Here is a 17,961-nt window from a genome sequence, read left to right as displayed (position 1 = left end):
TCAGTTATAGAAACAACAAGGGACTGTATGTAATTGAAAATAGTTACTGTAATTAACACAGTAACACGACACTTTGGCGACTTTGATCTATGCAGGGTGAGAAACAGATGTCAAAACTACAAATGCATTTATTCCCTGATTTTCCTATTTGATAAGTGGGATAAGTCAGTCCATGCCGTGTCTGCAGGGTTGCGACCTTTGGCTGGACTACAGCTCTATGAAGTGCACAGAGACGCAGGAGGAACAATCCTGAACCCAGATTGGCTGGAAAAGCTCAGCAACTGACAGCCCACCCGCCTGAGAGATCACACACCTGCCAGTCTCTGTCTTTCACAAGTTGGCTCTCAGTGGGGGATCAACACATTTAAATTGGAAGCCCCACCCATGTATTACACAAAGATATGTAAATAAGGGGGTAATAGTGACTCTTAAATGTTCACAAGACTATATTTGTTGCAAGTGATCAACATTTGATTCAAGCAGGAGAAAGGTCTGAAAGACCAGTGAGACAAACTCATAATACACATTAAAGGAAGTGTTTTCTTCATCAGCCCTTTAAATCAGAATAAACTTGAAAAGAAGAATCAAAAATCAATCATTGCCAGCTGAAGGCTAAGATTTGGTAAAAGGCCAGTTTTTTTTGTGTTTTTCTGTTTGATGTGTCTGCATTCACCTATATCGGTCTAACATGAGTCCTGGGAATCTAAGAGCACAGTTGTTGGGTTGTGAGTCAGAGCTCCCACCCAGCCAGTATAAGAGCAGGGATGAGACGAAGACTGTGCAGCTCTAGTCGACTGTCGACAACAGGCTGCAGACGAGGCGCGTCCACACTCTGACGGAAACTATCTGATAGTGGAGGGTGAAAAGCTGCTGCTGCAGGTTCAGTTTGGGACTTTAAAGCATTTGGTTTTAGCTGTATTTCTATCTGTACATGGTACATATCTGCATGCTATAAAAGGAAACTTTGGTGTACGTTTCCTTTTAGTTTTAAGCTTTCTGTTGAGATCGTTGTGACATTGTTTGTATTACTTTAAGAAGAACCTTTAATGAAAGTAGATTTGAGTGCAGGTTGTTGGAGATGAAATGCATAATTTACTCTGCATACTTTCTCAGCACCTGTCAAGGCCAGACACTGGCAGAATAATGTAATTATGTAATATTTCACTGTGCAGTGTTTGATGTCAGTGGACATTTTTCTGGACCTTCCTCAACAGTGTGCATGTTGCACATTATACAATATTATTATTAACAAAGTGTAATTTCTGTTTTGAGCCAAATTAATTGGCACGTGCCTATTGTTTTAACCATGTGTTATCTAATTTGTGAGTCTCTAATATTCAGAAGTATTAAATGGTCGCAGTATTTTGCTCTAAAATATTATAAATGCAATTTCAACTTTAATCTGACCAGTCCTTATTTCAGAGTGATTTCATAAGTGACAGTTATTTAGACTATTTTTCATTCATATCAAGATTGTGCTATTTGTTTGACATTAGTTTCATTCTTTGGAACAAAGAACAATAACATGTCTTTTGTAAAGAATCCTGTGAAAATAACAACTTATATAGATTTAGTTGAACTTAAGGTGTTTAGTGTCATTATCATACAGCTCTACATAGAAAAATACAGTACTGATAAAATGATTAAAGTGTAAAAAACTACAGACAATCTGTACTATAGATTATACCACGGATATATATATACTGATCAGATTAGAAAAAAGAAGTCTCAAGTAGAAAATAGGAAGGTGATCTGTAAACCTGCCCTGACTTGTCTACATGTTGTCATATTCTTCATTTTTTTTTAAATATTGTACTTCAGTCATTAGTTGGCATATGAATGCATATTAGTGAGAAAGGCAAATCACTCTCTGCTCTCTGACCCTAGCTGGCATGACTAAATCCAGATGACTTGTCCGGGGGGGCAAAGCTCCAGTCCCAATGAGACCTTATCTGCACTTTCAGAACATCATGCAAGAGGCTTGAATACACTAATGCTGCTTCTTTTCTTTAGCAGATCATATGTGGATACTTCAGTGGGTGTTAAGTGCTGTTAATGGTACCCTTGCAGCTTTTGGAAGGATAAAATGTCTCGATAAAAAGTGATATGTATTCTTTGATAATCACTTAAGTAGAGATTTTGTTGTCTGGGGTACAGAGACGTTGACTGATCTTATCAGCCACAACATCTGTTTCATGCTGGATACTGTTTGTTATGTTCACACATCAAATGATGAGTGTAGAAAAAAAGCATAGGAAGGCACCTACACTGTCATCCACGAGGTCAGCTGTTAAAAATGCTTCATTTAAAATGTAGGGCAGGACAGCCCGTTCAGAAAAGTTTGTACTGTTTTTTAAATTCATCTGCCAAGGTTTGTTTTGGCTCCTCATTTGCATGAGTACTTGAATGTTGGAGCACTGGGCTGATGAGATGGATATGAGTAATAGTTTTCCTGTCTCCTGTTTAGATGCTAAATTAAACTTTATTTTTCTATTTCTCTTTTCTGTCCAGGCCACTCCGAAGAGCATGCTACTGACAGAACCATACCGCTACAGAAGACTTAACTCAAGTCTGATTCCAAATTGACTGCCACTGGTTATGAAAATCTGCGTTCTGACACTGAATCGGTGTGTATGACCCATGTTTGAGATGTAACACTATAACATTTCTTAAAAATACATTCAATTAAACTATTGCATTTATCATGTATCCTGTCTGCATTAATTGTCACAATCACCAGTGCTAATATTCTTATGTGTCCATTCTCAGGCTGGGGGTAAGATGTATGTGGAGTCAGTTGTCCGATGGGGGGCGTGGAGCATCCTGCTCCAGTTTGGACTGGGAGCATCTGCAGGAAGTTGTCCTCCACGCTGTGTTTGTCGACCTGAGGCAAAAGAAGTGATCTGCTCTGGCAAACATTTGAACTCAGTGCCAGACGGCTTTTCCAGTGATGCCAGACGTTTGGACTTAACCCACAATAAGATTAAGACTGTGGGGCGCCGCCAGTTCTCAGGCCTCCTGCATCTTCAAGAGTTGGACCTTAGTGATAATATAATCTCCATGATTGAGGTAGAGGCTTTCCAGGGCCTTCAAAATCTCCGGACCCTTTGCATTAAGAATAACCGTCTCAAGATCATTCCAGTTGGTGTGTTTTCTGGCCTTCCCAGTCTGCGCTTTCTGGATTTGAGCCAAAATGAGATCCTGGTCTTCCTGGACTACACCTTCAAAGAAATGGTTAACCTGCAAACACTGGAAGCTGGGGAGAATGATTTGGTGTTCATCTCACAGCGAGCTTTCTTTGGGCTGCAGAATCTACAGGAGCTCAACTTAGACCGCAGCAACCTGACCTCTATTCCCACTGAGGCATTGTCCCAGCTTCAGAGCCTGACTCGCCTACGCATACTACGCCTCACCATTTCTACCCTGCCCAACAATGCTTTCCGCCGGCTCCACCGTCTGCGCAGTCTACTGATTGCAAACTGGCCATCATTAGACACTGTGGCTAGCAACAGCCTGATCGGCCTAAATTTGACCTCACTTGTTATCAGAAACTGCAACCTAAGTGTGATTCCTTACTCAGCACTTCGTCACCTGGTCTATCTGCGCTTTCTGGACCTGTCCTACAACCCCATCACTGTTATCCAGAGTAATCTGCTAGGGGACCTTCTAAGACTTCAAGAGTTACACCTAGCAGGAGGGAGCTTGCTACGAATAGAACCGGGGGCCTTCAGGGGGTTGGCATATTTCCGCATGCTTAATGTGACATCCAATCAGCTTACTACTTTGGAGGAGAGTGTCTTCCACTCTGTGGGGAACCTTCAGGTGTTGCGGTTGGATAGGAATCCCCTAGCATGTGACTGTCGGCTTCTCTGGGTGGTCCGCCGCAGACTGCGTTTGAACTTTGATGGACATCAGCCCACTTGTTCGTCTCCGGATGCGGTGAGACAGCGTGAATTCAGAGACTTTTCTGAGAAGGAGCTTCCAAGGCTGTTTACCTGCCGTCCTGCTCGCATTATGGACCGAAGGCCACAGGAGGCTAGGGTAGAGGAGGGCACTACAGTTCTCTTCTCTTGTAAGGCCGATGGGGATCCATTTCCATCCATTTCCTGGATCTCATCTCATAAAAATGTAGTTTCTCCAACAGGACGAATCAGAGTTTTACCCAATGGCACTCTAGAAGTGCGCTATGCCCAAGTTCAGGACAGTGGCACATATCAGTGCTTGGCGGGCAATGCAGCCGGCAATGACAGCTTGACTGTCGGACTATATGTGAAGGGGCTCCCTCGTAACCGAACTATCCCTTACCTCTCAGAGGAGGGCTGGGTAGAGCCTTCAAATTCCCAAGCTGCCAACTCCTCAGCTCAAATGGCCAAGCCATATCCATTTGATGCAAAGACACTGATCATCGCCACCACCATGGGTTTCTTGTCTTTTCTCAGCTCAGTGGCCATCTGTTTTGTCTTCATGTTCTTTTGGAGTCAGAGCAAAGGTCAGATAAAACACACAGCAACTATTGACTTTGTTCCGCGGTCTTCCATGGGTGGAGGAGGAGGAGATGGAGGTGACGGTGGCAGGTTCACCATGAAACTGATTTAGAGCCAAGGAAAAGGTGAAGGCGGTCTTCAAATTGACTGCGCTGTTGAACACTATGAACCACCCTTTGGGACATTCAAGGACAGAGACCTTGATTTAAAGGCCCCTTGAGAAGCCAAATTAGTGCCAGTTTGTTGGGCTTGTGCTAGTCCTCTTCTAATTTTAGAGCTGAAAGTTCCATCTCAGCACCCACTTGACTGTGTTATCTAACTAATGAATATCTCATGATCCTGGAATAGAAAGATGTTAACAGATTGTAGGCAGAGCTGTCTCATGGTTGCTGTGCATTTGTTTTCAACAACTTGTCCTCTGAATAAGCAAATTACAATTTACCTAGCACAGATTTGAATTTTAATAGCATGTAATTAGGAAGTAGTTTTCATTTTCACAGATTTTGGGATTAACATGTGATGACAGTTGAAGTTTTACACACTTATTTGTGCTTTGTCAAAACATATCAGGTGCTTGTTAAATCATCCACATTGTTCAACTGTGCTTAGCTTTTTGTCTTCACTTGCCAATTCACACCAAGTAAACATTTGCCCTCTTGACACTCGGGTTGCTATTTCTGTTCACCCCTGGAAGATCATGTCAAACTCCATCAAACACTGCTTGGCAGACTTTAACATAAACATGTGACTATAACGCTTATAGGACTTGCAATATATGGAATAGACTAGCCAAATAATTTCTGACTATGATTACATTTTAGAGATTTTTGAGTTTTGTAGTATGTTTCAGCTTTGCTGAACTGGAGATGTGCTTTCTGTTCTGGGTAGTGATTATGTAGCAGTGCAAAGAGACTGGTACAGTAACATGACATAATGTACATAGAATGTACCCTTTACCCATTTCATACTTAAAACACGTTTGTCAGGTCCAAACTGGATCTCTCTTTCTTTTGTACTTTCTCTTACATTAGATGACTCTTTGTTTAATCTAAAGATTCTTCTTGAAAAATCCCATTTTTTAGTTTTTTTTACCCACAAAAACACTGACAAATATGTGCCTCAGTAACATTCTCACCATCGACAGAGAGAATGCTCACCTGATCACCATTATCTTGTAAATATTTAGGTCAAGGGCATTTGCGTGCACAGGGTTTATTCTATCATTTTATCTAGTTCTGGGGATTAGTGTCACTCAAAAATGCCACTCTTGTGTATAAACTTAACTGTGTGCAGTATGCACAAAGCAATGCTTTATTACACCAGGAAAAGTGTAAATGTAAATGACATGTAAATGTAAATTTACGGCAATGACAGGTTTGTTGACTGTTGTTGGTTTTTTCCATGTCATTAAATGCCTGTATTCAAATCGGCCTTGTGCGTATGCAATTCCTTGAATTGTTCAATGTAAAATCATTTGGAATGATATCAAATGGAGAAAAAACACAAATCCAATCATCTTTAAACCAATCTCTCAGTGGATCTTCATCTGAAATTACTATTGTTGGGAAATTGGCAAGAGAAGGACACATTTTCTTGCATAACCAAAGCACTGTTAATCTCTGTGCTGCGAGTCCACTATGAAGAGTTTTTGTTTTGAACTGGAGGAAAAAGTGGCTGTTGCAAAGTGACAGCTGGCAGATAGCCACACAGATATGTCTTCTGTGTTTCTGAGTGAAGACGAAGTGTGTGCAGGAATACCGTTTTCTCTCAGAGCTATGTATCCCTGCTGAAATGCAAATACATCTCACACGTTTTCTTGCGGTACTTGTCTCTCCTGTTATATATTATTCTCTACACAGATTCCCCATTAAAATAAAAATATTACACTTGAGGGTAATGAATTACCTTCACTTCGCCTTAATACAGTTAAGAGACTTGCAGTGCTCAGTGAGTGTGAGTGAATTCACTGGACAGCAGATCATTTTGTCCGTCTCCTGCTGTTGCCCGAAATAACCCAGAAATAAAGAAAAAAAAAACTGATAATCACGTGTATGAGCAGAGATTTAAACCCTTTTGGATTACCTCTGCATGTCTCAATCTGTTATATAGGTCTGTCTGGCGAGTGCTATCCTCCGCCCCAGCTTGGTCTGTCATATTATCTATTTTAATACAACTATTTGCTCCCATTGGACAGAAAGCCAAAGGGGCAGATTAAAGTGGTGTTTGAAAGCCACTCCCCCCATCATGACCGGCATGCACACACCACCAAGAACATTATAGTCTCTTCATGTGTGCAGTTAGGTTAGTTTCAGGCTTCTCACGTAGACGAGCAAAGAAGAAAACCTTTTATATTTAAGTTGTGGTCATTTGAGTTACGCTGTTAGAATGAAATGCTTTGAGGGAATACGTCTAAATGATTGGACCATCTACAGCAAACAGCAAAGGTTGGCTTAAGTTACATGCTGAATTATATTACTGACTGCATCAGGAGTGAGTCTGCACGTTGATGTTCAGAGAAATCCCTAATAGGGCTCTGAGGGGATTTAAGACAGACCAAGAGAGTTATGAATATGAATTTCCCCTGAAGTTCCCAAAACAAGAATGATGGATTGTAAAATAATGAGACGACTTAGTGGTCCTAGATTCTTAGTACTTGTGGGTCCCAACAATACTGAAAGCTGACAAGGTCACAATTCATCCTTTTTCCATCAATTTGGTGTTTCCAGTGTTAATTTAAGCTTCAATACCTGAATGAAAACAATGATTTAAAGAAACTCAAGCAGGTTCCAATTTTAGTATTTAGTTTTGTTAACTACATCAAACACAGTATTGATCATCTCGAGATGCCTTTAGCTTGATTGGGTTTGGATTGAAGAGGAAAGTCTGAAATTCATCAGAAAGACACACACACACACACACACACACACACACACACACACACACACACACACACACACACACACACACACACACACTAGTGCTATCCACTTGCTAATTGATTTATTTCCAACTTCATTATATGAAAGTTTAACTTTCTTCTGTGATGCTGTGTTTTAATTTAAAGTCTTCTATCTAATCAGGCTGTAGCTGGAATTGTGCTAATTTGTCTTTGTGGTTATTAGTTATATATTTTACCAGTTTTAATGTGAGATTGGTCGATTTTATTGATATCGCCCAAGTTTTACCTTTTGGTGCTTTTAAATCTATAAAACACTTGTTTTCTCAGCTTTTTAAAATCCAGGTTGCACAAGAACCTTCACCAGCATTTTATGCACTACATTACTGAAACATATTACTGATATATGAAAACATGGATTTTGAATTAGCTCTGTGTGGGTTTGATTAAAGCTTCATTAAATCGGTTTGTAACTGATAATGTTGGTGCTTTCTATTACATCATTATTATAATCATACAAAAAAAATATTGATTTTTAATTAATTTAGATTGACCAGATGGATAAAAGGCAGCAAAACCACCTTGTCTGCTGGAGGTGCAGGTTATCTGCTTTTCACACTTGTCTTTATATTAGTTTTGGATGAAAAATAAAAAGTGACTTCATGATAGTGATTAATTGCTGCACTGGATTCAAACTACTTAGGCTAATTAAACCATCTTCCTCTCTGTCCCCTCAGATCGTAACCTTAAAGAGCACAAAGCAAACTGGGTGTTTTCACTAATAAACTTTCTACCGGAGACAGCTAATCAGTACACTGAGCTGCTGGAGGAGACAGGAGAGTCGTGCTGTAATGATCGAAGAGCAAATCACTGACTTCAACTGATGAAACCAAGAGTGAAAATCCCGCTTTTGCTTCCATCTAGTGGTTGAAGTCTTCACACCTCAGGGTTGCACATCATAAGACAAAATGACATCACTACTGATTGAGGTCATACTATGTGCAAGAGACATTAAATTTCAAACAAAAAGAGGTTTCATCATCATTTAAGTGATGTTAGATTGATGTTACCCTGGCAACAAGTGTGGGAAAGAGAGAGAGTGTGGACAATGAGATAAGTGATGGGACTGAGTGACTGTAGCCACTGATCTTCCACTTTCAAACAAGTCGTAGGCATGTTCATGGTAAACACTGAGGTACACCTTTTCATTTCTGGGCTCAATACCCCTCATTATCAGAGAAACAGGAGCTTTTCATGGCTGATGTGAAATGATTGTGTTTGAATGAGTGAAACCACTGAAATAAACCTGCTGTTCCATTTTAAGTAAGGACCGACACCCCGGGCTCAACTCAAAGGTCTTGATTTAGCACTGAGGGAGGATTGAGGCATTTGACAGGTGTTCAAAAAGGGATATTGCCCTCCTGGTGAAGGGGTTGTTACAGGTTTGTTCCTACTAAAGACCCGCCTGCGTGTGCCACATGATGCTTTCTCAATGGATCAACTGTAGGAATACCGCTCCTCTTTTTTCAGTATAGCCTCACGCTGATTCTTCTCTGTAAGGAGCTCTGCTCACAAACATCTCATAGAAACTCCGATGACACTTTAAATGGGAGACACATCAGGCTTTCACCATTTAGAGTGGCTCAATTTTTCACATTTCAGTCAATTAACTTGCAACAAATGCAAACACAGCAGAGCCAAACTGCTGATTCATTTCTATTCAGCCTCTATTGACACATATTGATTAAACATTACAGTAGAAGCAGCTGCTCAGGCAATAACGTTGCTGGATGCTGTGTGAGGGGGTGTGTGTGTGTAAACATGACCTGTCCCTGAGAATGGCTTCCAGGCTCATACATCAGCTCCTGGTGTCTTTGGTTTGAGTTCAGCATCAGAAATCTAATGTTTTCTAAAAGGTGTCACTTGGACCTTACACTAGTTGTGACCCCCACTGTTCAAACAGCAGGAGGTGGTGAGATGAGGGTTTTAAAGGTGCTGCCAGATAAACACACCTCTCTTAAATCCTCGCTCTCTATGGCAACAGGTCTGCTGCGTCTTTCCACTCGTCTGTGATTGTAAAGCAAACGTGATTTGTGTTTGGAGGTAATTTCTTTGCAATTGTACTATTCATTCCTGCGCCCCCGCTGAAAGGCTTCACTCCCCCTGTGCCTTTCCGAGGTGGAGCCTCATACCCCGACTTCTCTCAACTGAACCGGCGAAACACACGGACGAGAGAGGACCGGGACCAGTAGGTGGCACAGATCTGGGACGCAGCAGCTCGGAGAGGGACTAAAGGAAGAAGAGAGGTTTGGGGAAACGTTTCGTTTGGCTGAATAACTGCACAGAGCTCGTGCACTCTGCAAAGCTTCAACCAAGATGAATTCGTTCATCCTTCTGTCGCTGTTCGTCACCGTGATCGCCGGAAAGTCACCTCGGCTGAAATTTGTTGTGCACGGTAGGAAGCTGCTGTGTTTTTACACATCTCAAGTCATTCAGCCGATTTTCTGTGTCGCTGGACGTGTTTTATCAGTCCATGTTATGCATGTAGCAGGCAGTGAATGAACGTGTGAATGGATGAATGAGTGAAGCCGTGAGGTGATGTAGCTGCTTCATTTTCTCTTTTTCTCACCAACCGATGCTGCTCTTTACAAAAGATGCACAAACAGTAGCAGTGAAGCCATCGATGCTCACCCTGGATTCATCTCTTAACATCACCCCCCCTCCTCTGACCAAGTAGTAAATTACGCTCCACACCATCCGGGCCCCGCACGCACGTTCTCGAGCTTTAAGTTACCAGCAGCAGCATCTGGAGGAACTAATGATGCTGCAATGTCTCAGTGTTCAGAAGAAATCCTGACGAGTGATTTCTTAACCACTGGGTTTATTTGTCCTCTTAAATTTCCAAGTTAACTGAGCTGAACTGTGCACAAACGCACAGAAGTGAATGATCCGGATCAGATTTGTGTAACTCGGGACCAGTACTCATTGTTTTTGTGGGTTTCTTTTTTACCTCTCTGTTTGCTCTTATCAAGTCCACCATGTGTCTTTAAATGCACAGCCGCCTGCTGCTCGCTTGTCAGTTAGGTCAGGGTACCCAAGCTCTCAGTGGTGACAGGTCCCTCCACATCCAGGCGCACCGAGCCTTCTGCTCTGTGTTTCTGGAGGAACATGGCGCCTGTTCGACCTAAACACACCGTGAGGATGTAGCCTTTGAACATCCGCCTGCAAAGCAAAGCATCATTACTGTGAAATATGACTGTGTGGAGGTTGACACAGTCATTGGAGCTCCGCGTCCTTGCGGAACTGCAATGCGGGACACGCCAGCTGCTTCACACTGCAGCAAAGGAGTCCTACTCCGGGAAAGGAGAGGGTGGCTTTATAGCAGCAGCCGCCATAAACGCATTTAAACATGTGTCAGTATTCAAACAGACAGAGAGAGAAAAGGGGGGGGGGGGGGGGGGGGGGGGGGCAATGGATGGAATATTCCAAAGCGACTCCTATTTATTTATTCCAGTCACGCCTTTTTACACCTCACACAGCCATATAATGTATTCAGCAATCAATAGAGAGGGGGCCTGTGTGTCAAGTTATCTGTATCTGTATCCCTCCCCTCCTCCCCCCTCCCCGCGGATGAGCGCAGTACAAAACGCACCAAATGACGTGCGCGTCATATCAATCAAAGTCATTATGAAATTCCAGAGTTAGATATAAATATCTGTTGTCAGAGCCCTCACACACACACACACACACACACACACAGTGTTCAGGTAGAAGGTAGAAGGTTATTCGTCAAAGATGCAGTTGGAGAGTGAAGTCTAACCATCTCTAGGAGCTGGCACTGGTTCAGCACCACTAACAGCTCCGAGGAGTCCAGACGGCGAAGTGTCCTGCACGTTTTTTCCAAATGAGGTCATTTGGCTGGTTCTTACACCTTCAGGAACTGTTGAGGGCTACAACCTGGTTTTAGGATTTGGGTTAAATGGTTTGTTGGAGTTTTTCCTTCTCCACTGGTGCTTGATCAAACAGTTGTACATGTTTTCCATATACGTCTGTCAGGTCTTAACCTTACTATGTAAAGTTGATTTAGCTATTTAAAGGATGCATTTGAGGGGTTTAACAGTTAAAATGAGTCATTCTGTGACGACTGAAGCCGTTTTAGGGGGACAGGGATTGCATTAAATTGCATTCATTTAGCAACACTCTTGTGGAAAGCTCTTGCAATAAGTGCACTCACTGGGAACAAGATGTCATCAAAAAATGCAAATTCATCCGCTCTCAAACAAGCAACTAAGAGGGTGAAGTACGATAAATTCTAACTTCACGAAGGTTACCATTTTCACTTTGAAAACTGTTTGAGTCGTCTACCCTTATTGATTCAGAGAACTACAGCCAAAGTTGGATCAATAGCTCTCAAAAACCGTCACACAGAGGTTGGGTTATTTTAGTTTGTATCTACACTAGACTGGATTAGTTTTACCAAGGTGAACTGAAAAATGAGTAAAAACCTATGTACTGTATATCCATCCATTAGCTATACCACTTATTCTGTAGACTATCACAAAGAGGCTGGACTCTAATAACACATGGAAAATAAAATGCTACACAGAAAAATAGTAACATTAAAGCAGCATTCAACTATTTTATGGTCATAGCCAAAATGAATATGATGAATGTTGAACAATATATTTCTCTTTAACAGATTAGTAAACAGTTGCCCAGTTATACATCTAGCAGACATATGACATTAACATTCATTTGGTGTCATGTTTCTACCCATGTGATGAAGCTAAATATCGGATTTACTTTGCTTTTAGTTTTGTTTGTGTCCTCAGTCTTATCATGTTACCAAAAACCAAAACAGGAGGCTGAAAGCTGCTAAAATTTGCTAAAAATACCCTCACAGTAGAGTGGGGGGGGCAATTCTCTCTTAAATTTTACAATTTATTTTTTATATAATACAGATTCTAATTAATGCAGCATTATAATTTCAATTTCAGTAGATGTGTCTTAGTTAATGAAACGCTCCCAAAATGGGAGCGATATTGATCAAAGTGTGGATGTTTATGATTCACTTTCATTTCTTAAAGGTACTTGGATTACATAGTTAGTGGGGTGAGAAAATTGACTGTGCCTCTCTTTACTATACATTAGGTGAACATGTGAATGTGCATGCCTGAGAGTGAAAAGCACATCAAGGTAGAAGAAGTAGGTCGAACGAGTGAATCAGACCCAGAGACATTTACATTTAGTAGAAGCTTTTATCCAAAGCGACTTACAAGGTACAAGGCAAAGGCAGAGTAAGCGTGAGGAGGTGTTGCCTAAGGAGCCCTGCAGGAGCAGGTTCAAACCTCTCCCACCTGCCGGGCGTCAATCTTACCGCTACACTTCACCATCCAGCCACTACACAAACTGCCAGAGACAAATATAAAGAATATAAACAACTACAGCTGCATCCGACACATCAGAACATTTTGCAAAGTTCAGCCAGTTCGTCCCATCTACAAAACAACACTGCAGCGAAAGAGTCTGTAAAAAGAAAAAAATAGCAGCTGTTGTAAGAATTAGTTATGTCAAACAGAAAAGTTCCAAGATTAAACACTGTTAGACTTTCTCTCCACTGTCTCTTCTACTATTCTCCGTGTTTTATTCATGTAAAGGAAGAAACTGTTTCCACAAATAACAGCTGTGCTTTTCTCTAATTGGCTTGTTTCTTATTGCAATTATTTTTTAATTATTTTCATTAAAAGTGACTCATTAATTGAAAAATGTTTTATCTTCATTTAAGGGTGCTTCAAAGAAGGAACAGGAACGCTGCAACCCTTGAGATTAATGAAGCCTTAAAAAAAAAAAAGGCTTGAAAACAAGGCTGTTTTTCTTGGTTCCGGAAAAGCTGACCTTTTGAAAACTCAAGCTTTCTACATAGCAACAAAGATTAAATGTCAAAGGAAAGCGTAACAGAGAAGCTCACACTCCACCGAGGAGCACAAACGAGAAGTTAGGAATTCAAATTACCTACAGAATATAGCATTTCAAATTGTACATGTTGTGTCTGACCCTCATGAAACTGTAAAGAAAGACACGAAACAAGGACTGTACTTCCTGTTTCTCCTGCTTTTGGTGGTTTAAGGAAGTAGGACGGTCGAATATGATGTTCAGTAATAAAAAAGGAGGGGAAGCTTATTTAGCCTATTTTAGATGTGCTTTGATGAGTGTGTAAGTTTCTGTGTAACATCTCTTACTCACATTGATCCTCATGCAACAACCATTCATACAATCAGGCTTGTTCTTGTTCTTCTGGATTTAAGAGGAGTTGCAGCATTCACCAGTGTTCTTGTATTTCAAATCTTAGGTATGAACAGAACTTACAAGTGCTCCAGATCTGTCATAGCTGTCAGGAACAGACTTTTTTGAAAGGTGTGATTATGTATAGTTTTATTTTTGAAGCCAGCCTACAATTTCTTCCTGACCTTAACTGACTGACAGAACTCAACTATAAAAAAACACTTTACCAATGCTGTGGACGCAAAAGTGACTGTGATAGCATTGTCAAAGGACTTTCACACCTCACACTAAACTAATAACAAAGTCATCAGTAGCTGATGGTTTGGAGAAAACTGTCTCATTTATTCAAAGAGAACCTAAGTGGAAACATGAGAGAACCACAGTTCAGAAAGATGACGTTTTTAATGGAGGTAATCAAGGGTAGACACAAGATCAGAACAGGCAACCAGGAGATTAACAACAGAAAATATGGGGGAGCATGCAGGGCTGCATAAATTAAACAAGAAACCGAGTGACATACGCACGATTGACCACGACCAAGAGCAAAATAAAGAGTCCGAAACCAATATGGCAAAACCTAGAGGCCACAAGATAGTGAATGACAATAACAAGTAAACACGAAACTGACCAGACTTTAGGCAAAAGAGTCCAAATTAAATGACCAACATATCTAGGGAGGGTAAAGCCAGGGTCAACAGAGGCAATCTGGCTGCAAGAGTCCAAGGCCAGCAGGCTTATAGAGTCCTTGACAAGCTGACGCAAAGCAGGTGAGTAAGTGAGTGGAGTGGGTTGGAAAAATAGACAAAGGACTGGGAGGAGCTGAAAGAGCGGCCGAGGACCAGGAGCAGGCCAAGAGGGTAGTGGCTGAGTGTTCTGTGAAAGTGTGTATGTAGCAAAGAAAAGACCAGGCTCAAAACAAAAACAACCTCGTCTCATGAAGAAAATGGCAACCACTATTTTCTATTCCGCTTTTGCTTTGACTGTCTTTACACTTGATATGAGTCTGTCTAACAGGAGATTACCTCGTCTCCGTTGACTGAATCAGCAGAGGCTGGGAAGCTGTCAACATCCGCTACATAACTTCCAAAGCAAATATTCATGGGAGTGTGTCAGTGCGCAGTGCAGCTACTGGGTGTTCCACTGTGAAACAATAAAATGGAAGACACACGTTCTCACATTAGTCACCAGCCACATTGGCCTTTCTTGTACATTCCTCACTTCCTTGAAGAGGATAAGCTTCATCAATTAGAGTCCCTCCAATAAGAGAGGTCCTTGTTTCCATAGAAACGTAGATGGTTGGCTAGCAACCTGTATCAGTGATCACCAGCACTTCATCCTGGCATTGCTGTCAGACTGGATGTCTTTTTTATGTCAGGGATGGTTATATTGAAACATCAAGAGCAAAACACGCCATCAGTCGGCAGTTAATTATTAATTTTGTGTGCTACTCATGAAATAACTTAAATAAACATCATACATGGAAGCTAAAGCTTTGAAATGACCTGGTACACAGTTTGCAGTATGTTCTTCTATTCAGATTGTTATTTTGCTGTGTTGTGTTGGAAGAAGCCTGGCTGGTTGGTCTGAAAGAACGCTAAATACTGAATAATGAGGGCAAAACGCAATTAAAAAATAAATTACTGTTAAGCCTGGAAACGTTATTTCATAAACTAATACACTGATTAGATTGCATTCATTGTTCAAATGAATGCAATCTATGTTCTCATAAGTACATGTTCTGCATGTAGCCAGATTTTTTAAATAGTAGCAGTGATTTAATGTATTTCTAATTTCAGCACAGTAGCAGTGTAGGTAAGTGTGAGCCTGATTGGACGGGTGATTCAGAGATGTCCAAATGTTCTTTTGAGCCTGCTGGAGGTGTCTGGAGTGTAATTCAACCAAGCATCTGTGATGGGATTTGCCCACATGATTATTTCAGTGATATTTGTGCTCCCACCAAATGCCCTTTTCCTCTAACACTCAAGCCACGTTTCTGTAATGCCATCCTCTTTAATCTACAACCACAAAGGACAGTGATGTTGGAGCAAGAGTTTTGGTAAATGAAACCAGTTCATAGCCAGGACTCCTGGAGCTGGCTCCTCTACTGACGACAGATTGAATGTAGATTAAAAAACGGGAGGTTTGGCTTTTTGCTATCAGGGCGTCTAGTCTTGATGGAGCTTAGTCTGGCTAAGCCTGGATTATCTTTTCAAATAACTTCCTGAAACTCAGTTTTCCTTTCATGTACTGAAGTTTTATCATTGTTGACCTCAACTTTATGCATTTGTTTATCACAGTACATTGTATATATGCTTTAGTTTTAAATGTTATTGATTCCTTATCGTAACATACGTAATTGTATGTATTCTTCTCTCTCTCAGTCTTATTTACAAGTATCTGAGGAGGCTGGTGCTGTTTTGTTTCTCACCTAAATTAAATGAAGTTGGTTTAATTACAAATTAAACTTTACAACAGGGCAGATTTTTTACATTTCCACAAATACAAACATGCATTTTAAGAATACCATGCTTTAATATATTGTGTTCTGACCCTCAGAGCCCTCCAGGTTTCACTTCAACAAACCTGAAAACTACATCAGCATGTACCATCAGGAAGGGACTAACACGCTGTATGTGGGCGGCCAGGCGATGCTGTATGTGCTGACATTCACTGACAGAGGGGTCCGTGAAGTCCCGGTAGGTACACTTTACTTTAGATTTTTTTTAAAATAGGACGACAATGAATTCTCTCTGCTCCAGTCTGTCTTAATGGCAAATTGATTTAAGCTCACAAACTTGTGCAAAAACAAACCTTCTAATGATGAATGACCATATCAGTGTTAAAGGTCATCCTGATGTGCTACATCCCGCCAGAAATTCCAGTTAAAGGAGATTATTCAGCTATCCTGGTGTTATTTGTTGTACTTTTACCTACAAAAATATCTCATCGCTGCCAAGAACATGTCTTAACTCAGCACAAGTTCAGTGAGCAATGGACTTGGTTACACACAGTTAAGGTCAATTTTAATTTCATCTGGGAATTCATTTCCAACCCCTTAGGGACCCAACTCTACTTCCAAGCACTGACAAGTTGTAAAAGATAATTTACTAACTACTGCCAAGTTTGAAGTCAGTCCACTTCAAAACCCACTTTGGCAGCTAGTCAGTCAACAAAAGTGTTATTTCAAAGTGATATTTGTACAGAAAATATAGGCTGGTTGGTAAAATAGGCGTTTGGGACCAACAGGTTAAAGAGTGAAGTCATTTATTACAGTGCAGAATTACAAGCTGATGCTGCGTTTTGATTTTTAGACAGGCGCTGTAAAGCTGGTTGGAAAACTGAATGAAATGTGACTCTTTGCTGCTCGCTGTGTGTTATGAAGCTGAGAGAAAACAGCCTGGCTCTTTACTAACAAACAGCTATTTATCCATTGACCCAGTTCTCCACTGGTGTCCTGCCCCCTGCGATGTCATTTCACTTGTTTTAGCCAAAATAACATTTTTATAGAGCAGTTCCAGTCCATTCTCATTCCCAGGGTGACAGATAATGCCGCCCTGTCCAGTCCAGCTGATTGACACCCTTTAGCATGTCAGTCACATACAATAATAACCCAGTTGTGTCAGTGTTAGACACCAAGACCAATGACCAAAGATCCACATAGGGAGGAGATGGGATGGTGTAACAGCATGCAGGAAGTCCAGTTAACTTTAACTTTAACCACTGTTAAAGTGATTAAAGTTGCATGTTATCGTGATTGCTGTCATCAGCAGCCATGGTTCCCATGGTGTCAAACACTGGAACCCCCAGGTCATGAATGAGCAACATCAAAGGGTACCAAGAGTGTTGGTACGAGATACCAGCGTATTTGATGCCTTGAAAAGCGTCATTATCTGGCACCATGGGATGATAACATGTTTTGGTTCATTTAGAAACATAGCAGATCTTCCTCTGTGCTGTTTGTGAGGGATGGAAACAAATATAGTTCCTGTCTCCAGTGAGGTTGACACAGAGAGCCAGAGAGGGCAGAGAGCGCGATGGGATGGACGGCCTGCCGCTGACCCAGTTTAACAGCTGAGAGCCAGTGAAGGCTGAAGAAGTTGGGTCATGCATACATTAATCAAGCAACACTTATCTCTCCCTCTGCGAGGAGAGAAAACATAATTCACGGAGCTAATAATGTTAACATAGGCCCAAGATTACACAGTGTGTGGGCTACAGTGTCAGAACTGTGACTAGCCTAACAAATTGAAGAGACTGTAAGCTTGGTGTTTCATGCAAATATGACTGTGTGTCTTATTT

The 17,961-nt window shown here is 41.2% G+C and overlaps 2 protein-coding genes across 2 annotated transcripts in view; both read left to right on the top strand.

Annotated features, from left to right (window-relative positions):
- Nucleotides 1-728: 728 nt before the first annotated feature.
- On the top strand, nt 729-5,878 carry lingo4b (leucine rich repeat and Ig domain containing 4b). Its single transcript, XM_026370767.1, has 3 exons — nt 729-879; nt 2,512-2,627; nt 2,770-5,878. Exon 3 carries the CDS (start codon nt 2,782-2,784, stop codon nt 4,594-4,596), a length of 1,815 nt encoding a protein of 604 aa, XP_026226552.1. The 5' UTR covers nt 729-879; nt 2,512-2,627; nt 2,770-2,781; the 3' UTR covers nt 4,597-5,878.
- Nucleotides 5,879-9,557: 3,679 nt separating this feature from the next.
- Nucleotides 9,558-17,961, top strand: part of si:ch211-113g11.6 (Sema and PSI domain-containing protein) — a 30,425-nt gene continuing 22,021 nt past the window's right edge. Inside the window, exons 1-2 of the mRNA XM_026370764.1 lie at nt 9,558-9,835; nt 16,219-16,358. Coding sequence (XP_026226549.1) covers nt 9,757-9,835; nt 16,219-16,358 — 219 coding nt within the window. The 5' untranslated portion in view covers nt 9,558-9,756. The remainder of the gene's footprint in view (nt 9,836-16,218; nt 16,359-17,961) is intronic.

The sequence above is a fragment of the Anabas testudineus genome, chromosome 16 (assembly GCF_900324465.2).
Source record: "Anabas testudineus chromosome 16, fAnaTes1.2, whole genome shotgun sequence".
NCBI lineage: Eukaryota > Metazoa > Chordata > Actinopteri > Anabantiformes > Anabantidae > Anabas > Anabas testudineus.
This window is presented reverse-complemented; position numbering and strand designations above follow the sequence as displayed.